This window comes from Palaemon carinicauda, chromosome 1, assembly GCF_036898095.1.
Source record: "Palaemon carinicauda isolate YSFRI2023 chromosome 1, ASM3689809v2, whole genome shotgun sequence".
Lineage (NCBI taxonomy): Eukaryota > Metazoa > Arthropoda > Malacostraca > Decapoda > Palaemonidae > Palaemon > Palaemon carinicauda.
Window position 1 is genome coordinate 43,264,334 of NC_090725.1, and position 7,500 is coordinate 43,271,833.

The 7,500-nt window shown below is 32.1% G+C and overlaps 1 protein-coding gene across 1 annotated transcript in view; it reads right to left on the reverse strand.

Moving 5' to 3' along the window:
- Window positions 1-7,500, reverse strand: part of LOC137640999 (glutamate receptor ionotropic, delta-2-like) — a 22,088-nt gene that overhangs the window by 8,005 nt on the left and 6,583 nt on the right. The window contains exons 6-8 of the mRNA XM_068373473.1: window positions 6,984-7,226; window positions 1,966-2,093; window positions 827-948 (exon numbers count right to left, since the gene is read on the reverse strand). Coding sequence (XP_068229574.1) covers window positions 827-948; window positions 1,966-2,093; window positions 6,984-7,226 — 493 coding nt within the window. The remainder of the gene's footprint in view (window positions 1-826; window positions 949-1,965; window positions 2,094-6,983; window positions 7,227-7,500) is intronic.

Consider the following 7,500-nt stretch of genomic DNA (forward strand, 5'->3'; position numbering starts at 1 on the left):
AGGATTTTGTCCCTCAATTGCAATTCACAAACTCTTGCATATAATTGCATCCTGATACAGTGTTCATTAGTCATAATCGTCTCGTTTTAAATTGTAGCACAGGAATACCTACGTTGTTATACTAGTCACTATTCATCTACGTAAAGTTCTAAAGGTTTGTGAGGTAACTCGTCATTCATCTGGACTTCGTCTATTTCTGAAAGTTTCTGTTATGATTCTATTGAATAACTTCCGTCCTTCGAGTTAACTCTCACCTGCTCATGTCATTTGAATTGAGATTGAAAAGTAAGATTGAGAAAATTATACCACAGATTCTTAAAGTAAATTTCATTCCTTAAGGCAAAGGAATAGAGGTCATGTGACGTTGACAAATATGGTTATTCCAGGATACTTCTACTGTAGTTGTATGCCATCAAATTAGGTCACTAGGAGGAATCCCAAATTTACAGAAAAATACCTTAAATCTCTGGATTCACATCTTTATCAGAAGTGTGTAATAGAGGGTTGAAATGTTACTATCAGCCGGTGTTTATAAGAGAGGATTTAAAGACGCAATTTTTTTCTGACTTTTGGTATCCCATAAAAAAAGAATTGTACTAATTTTTAGTTCGAGTTAGATATATCTCTGAGTGCAAAAGGATTTTGTTGATCAAACTTCAAACCTCTCATCCAAGTTGTATAATATTTCAAATTAAGGGCAGAATTGAATGCGTCCATTTAAACTCAATATGATCTTCTTTTACTTCATTGAAATTTTCGATGATTTACTTATTTTTAACAACTTATTCATAATTAGTTTTCTAACGTATGAATATACGTTCTGTACCTGCCAGGTGAAAGGTGTAAGCACAGCTAGAGCCCTGTTCTTCTCTTTAGGGGCGTTAGAATATATTGCCAAATTTCCGTGGGTATAAGGATACGCGTAATCAATCACTGATTCTCGAATTCCTGAAAAGTTATACAATGGTATTAGAGGCAGTGTAACAATTACTCGTCACAGTTGAATTTAACATTACCTTATTTTGTATATATATATATATATATATATATATATATATATATATGTATATATGTATATATGTATATATATATATATATATATATATATATATATATATATATATATATATGTATATATATATATATATATATATATATATATATATATATATACACATATACACACATATATATATATATATATATATATATATATATATATATATATATATATATGTATATATGTATATATATGCACACACACACACACATATATATATATATATCATATATATATATATATATATATATATATCTATATATATATATATATACAGTATATATATATATATATATATATATATATATATATATATATATATATATATATATATCTTCAATACTACAAATACTGTCAAAAGTGTTTTGCAAAATTTTAAACATATTCTTGGACGAGAATAACAATTATCTAAAATAAAAATATGTAAGAAATTACAAATCTAAAGAATCTCAATGGCTTTTATTAAGATAACTTATATATCACAAATTGAGTGCTCATTGTATGTATATATGGTCGGTCTCCAGGACACGGTCATGTTCCTTAGGCTCTACGCTTATGTGTGTTATTTAGAAACTTTCAAATTATAGTCGTGCTCAGAAATTTGTAGTGTTTAGAGTGAATTGAGTTTTTAATATAACAGTTTAAGAAGAAATAATTTTATAAAAGGACTATTGTCAACAGTAATATAAATGTATATTCATATGTGTATACCTATTTGTAATATTCATGTTTGTGTATATAGTATATATATATATGCAAAAACTGTATATATATATATATGTATATATATATATATATATATATATATATATATATATATATATATATATATAAATTCCAGTATACAATATGATGCAATAATTTTAAGACCGAAATAGAATGTTGTACTAATTGCACTACGATACCATTGACTGCTATACCACTCATGGCGAACTGCACTTCACGTCTGGCCACCATTCCTATCATTCCGGTGACGGTCCCATCTGGTTGAGGGTAACCCCAGGCCCCGTCCTCCGGTGTCACCACGCGGAAACTGTAATTCACGTCAAAACTTTAATCAAGCATAGAAAACTTTCATAAAAAATGTGCATCCATATATTCATTCACGTACTTAAACACACACACACACACACACACACACAAACACACAAACATACTCTTTTGCATGCACACACAAATACTCAAAATGCGTTTTATTAAATGACCGAATATACAAGAAATGGGAGACTCAATGAATTGTTGGTAATTATCTGGCAACAAAACATCAATTGTCAGTGATTCTGATTGGAGTAGTTTTAATAAACAATTTATAAATTGTGAAAAAAAGGAATGAATGAATAGCTCAAGAATGGGATATTTAATATTCTATATATCATTTAAGAACAAATAAGAAGGCCAATTTTCAATTCGAACTTAAAAATGCCACTAGCATCATACAACACGTATCCTCATAGAATCTCGGATAGGGCCGAGTGTTATAACAGTAATTTAGAAGTTTGATGAGAATGTATGGAGGAATGATAAAAGATTTTGATAAAATTTATGAAAGTTAGTTGATAAAATGAGTTACGGTGAAGGCCATTGATAAAATGGAAATGAAAGTGATTAAAGATTAGATTACACATTTAATAGAGGGAAATGAAAACATTTATCTTTTTTGAAGAGTGAACGTAAGAACATGAAAATCATCATAAATTTATAAACAGGAGACCATGAATAAAAAATACAATGAAATTGAATACTGAAATAGTGGTTGGCTATAACCCTGAACTTCATGGAAAAAGTTGTACCTTAGGAAAGTGAACACTGATAGGTAATAATGGATATTTTCTTATCAACAAAATATGATGAGAGGCAGATATGACCAAAGTAAGACTGGAAAGGATTAATGCAATTTGAGGAAACTTCTTGACATGACCATTGAGTATGTAGAAGATGGGATAATATGAGGACACTTATGGAAGTGACCTTTGAAAATGTAAAAAAAAAAAAATACCTGTAATGCAATTTGAGACACTTGTGGAAGTAACCATTGAATATATTAAAGATTAAGGCAATTTGAGGTCAATTATGGTATTGGCCATTGGGTATGTAAGAGATTAATGCAACTTGAGGACTCTTGTGGAAGTGACCAATGAACATGTAAAAGAATAATGCAATTTGAGCACACTTTTGGAAGTGACTATTGGGTATTTAAAAGATTAATGCAATTTGAGGACACTTGTGGAAGTGACCATTGAGTATATAAAAGGTTTATGCAATTCAAGGACACTTATGGGAGTGACCATTGAGTATGTAAAATATTTATGCAATTTTAGGACACTTGTGGAAGTGAACATGTAGTATGTAAAAGATTTATGTAATTTGAGGACACTTTCGGAGGTGATCATGGCGTATGTAAAAGATTAATGATATTTGAGGACACTTGTGGAAGTGACCATTAAGTAGGTAAAAGATTTATGCAATTTGGGGATACTTGTAGAAGTGTCCATTGAGTATGTAAAAGATTAATGCAATTTGAGGACACTTAGGGAAGTGACCATGGCAAACGAAAAGGCATAATATGAGTATATCTGGATGAAGGTTTGATCTGCTTTACGATAATTTTGTATGGTGATGAAGATAGGATTGAGTGTTATACTATGCCCCTAGATGTAGGGGAAGAAAATATTCTTATGAATGATAATAGAAGGGACATATAGGTCTGTACGCATTAAAGGGTAAAAATATTACATCATATAACGGGTAGATGCGTGATAAGATTCTTATTGAGAAGGACTGATAATAGAATTATGTTGCAGTATGCACGATGTTGAGGATATGCTAGCTATAATAAATCAGTCAAACCTTTTTTTAAAACTTTCATAAGGAAAGTAGAGATCAGATAAAAAAATAAGGATAGGAATGATTAGTAAAATTTAAAGCTGAAATCGAGAGATGTTTAAAGTTTTAAACTTCTGTGAAATAAACGTTATAATTTAAAGATTTTTTGGGAGAGTATAAGGGGAAACTGAAGTTTAGGGAATTACAGATTATGAAGCGTTGATAAAAAATTTCGGAGACATGTGTAGGTGTTCAGAGATGTTCTTAAAACAAGAAAGTATACAATGATTGTATTGAGTAATAAATTCATAAGTTTTATATATAAACCAGTCATTATTGATGATGTGAATGATGAAAGAGAATGGAAGTAAATATAAATAATTGTTCGAAGTTGCCATTGAGTCTTTAAGAGAAAAGTTTATTAATGTGGCAAGGAAGGAAAGGAATAGGGTCTTTAGAATATTCTTGTAAAACAAGAATAGTGTCAGCAAGAGACGAAATAAAAAGCTAAGGATAATGTTGTGAAGGTAACTGATTGGTAACTCCTAATTTGTGAGGTGTGAGTTCACCGCATAGCCTGAAATATATCAGAAAAGATTATAACATTACCCTTCTCATGACCTCAGGCTGGGGATTTTGGCCTTTCCATGGGAGTACCTGCTGAATCTTTGGTATAATTTCTTCACTTTAGCCGCTCATGACCAGTTTTTAAACCTTCAAATTATGCTAAGAGGAATTAGCAGGGTGGTATAATCAGGCCCAATATTCTATCTGTTTCCCTATTTCCTTTCCTCATTGGGTTATTTTCCCTGTTGGAGCCCTTTAACTTATACCATTCTGTCTTTCCGACTAGGGTTGAAGCTCAGTTAATAATAATAATAATAATAATAATGATAATGATAATGATAATAATAATAATAATAATGATAATATTAACAATAATAATAATAATAATAATAATAATAATAATAATAATAATAATAATAATAATAATAATATGTATAGTAATGAGCAAATAAAGTGAAATGGAGACATAACACCAATATTCCGAGGTAGCTAGAATAATAAACTGTTTGATAAGAAATTTATGTAATAAAAAAGAAATTGGGAAGAGAGGTAGACTGAAAACTGAGAAATCATTGACCTAATGTAGTAGAAGTGGTGTTGGAATGATGTAAGAGAAAGGTGAGAGGAAGAGTGAGTGTTGGGTAATGCCCATAACCAACGAGCCTTCTATGCAGGCGTGTGAAGTATGGAAAGATTCCATGCAATGGAATTCATTCATGATTCAGCAGTCGGGAGATATACTTTGTAATTACATTCATTCAGTTCCTTTTGGAATCGCCTGATATCAATAGAAACTACATTTTAGTACATTTAAAGGATGAAGGTTTAAAGGCCACTCATGAATGACACAGAAAAGGGACAGTGACATTGCCCTAGCAAGCAGGACAATGTCCTAGAAACTAACCTTATACTTGCTTGATGGTACACTCGGGCACACTATTCTATCTTGTTTCTCTTCCTCTTGTTTTGTTAAAGTTTTCATAGGTTATATAGGAATTATTTATCTAAATGTCATTGTTCTTAAAACATAATATTTTTCCTTGATTCCTTTCCTCACTGGTCTATTTTCATTGTTGGGGCCCCTGGACTTATAGCATCCTGCTTTACCAAATAGGGTTGTAGCTTAGCAAGTAATAATGATAATAATAATGTGATCAGCGCCCAAGCCCGCTCAACATCCAATCTGAGACCAGAAAGGGCCACGCAACGGCTGCTGATGAGTCAGCGGGTAGACCTATAGCCTCCAACAAGCCCCCAATTCCAAGCTCACAAGGATGTTGAAGCTGCAGCGACCCAAGGAACTAACGAGTTTGAACGGGACTTGAACCTCAGTCTGGCAATCACCAGTCAGGGATGTTACCACGTAGGGAGGGGGGGGAGGTTAAATGTAACTGTTAATAGTGATCCGTCAATACTACTTATTTACAGTATGTAAACGAATATTAAATATCCAGAATGAGATGAATAGTTCTTGAATTATTTTGATAAATTTCACCATTTATTTGAAAATTATATATTAAGTTCTATAAGAAATAAGAAAAACTTCTACACTCTCGAAAACGGTTATTTCTATTACAAGATAACAACAACAATAACAACAACAACAACAACAAATGCAGTCGCTTCTAGTCCACTGCAGTACAAAGGCCTCAGATATGTCCTTATTCATGTCTGGGCTTTAGCTAGCTTTTATCACCATGCTGGCCAACTACGGATGGGTGATGGTGATTGTGGGATACTTTTGCCTACTCACGCACAGCAAACCAATTATTATAGGCGGTCCTGAATAGTACAGCTTTTCTGATCACGGCGATACGCAAACCCTTTCAAACCACATTAAGTTATTCCAGGACTCACAAAGGAAAGGATAATAATAAGCCTATTCTATATTAGGTTATGGAAGTCTGTGTAAATGAAGGCAAAAAAATCCTTTTATTTCACATTTTTGCAATCTGAGTCCTAATGTTTACTTTAGCTGTAAAGGTGACATAAGGTGAATGGAATGGTCATATCAAAACATTGTCTCCCTGATATCATATTCAGTGAGTAATATTCCATAATGCATACATTTATCTATTAAGAACATTGCTCAACCTTGCATATACGGTGCTTGGAAGGAACTTGTTTTTCTAATCGTCTTAATATAAACACAAAAACAATATCGTCAATACCATTTGGTTCTTGAGTTATTAAAATTCCTTTTATAAAGTACTTGTTCAAGATATCTTTACGCTTTTTCAATTATCAATAATCTACTTTATATGTACAATACCGTTCTGTAAATAGCGTTCGATTACATATTATTATTATTATTATTATTATTATTATTAGCTAAGTTACAACCCTAGTTTGGTAAAGCAGGCTGCTTCAAATGATCCTAGAGGATCCAAGGAAGAAAAGAGCCCTGTGAGGAAAGGACATTGTATATGATAGACATTTTATAAGAAATAGCAAATTCAAAAGCATATAATAACTCTTTAATTCTGAGAAAAAGATTTTCTAACTGGAATATACAATGAATTACACAACCTACGTGAAGTTAAGAGCATAGCTAAGGGCTCTGAGAATAGCCACATCTGTCCCAATTGTTGGTCGGAGACTTCCATCCGGGCACTTCCCTTCAATCCTGAAATAGGGGATGACGTCAACCGCTGCCATCGTCATCAGCCTCCCTCTCATGTCCCAATAAAGATGCTGATCATCTGCTGACATCAGCATAGGCAAAGAGCGTCTGTTGGTTCGATCTGTTTGGTTCCATTTGCCTTTGACAAAGAACCTGCAGTTAAGCCAATGCCATCTTTGATAGTGAGATGAACCAAAGTGAAAGGGAGGGATACGTTTATTTGAAACAACTGACAATAGATTTGAATATATTTTATTACTACTTGTTGATACATCTACATTGAAAGCACATTCAAATAGTTTTTCATAAATCTTCCAGGCAATAATTCAACTTGAAAAAACACTGAAAATCTTCACAAAAAACATTCTCCATGATCTTTAAAGTGTATTTCGTATGAAAATTCGAAAGAATAGAACGTAACCAAGTA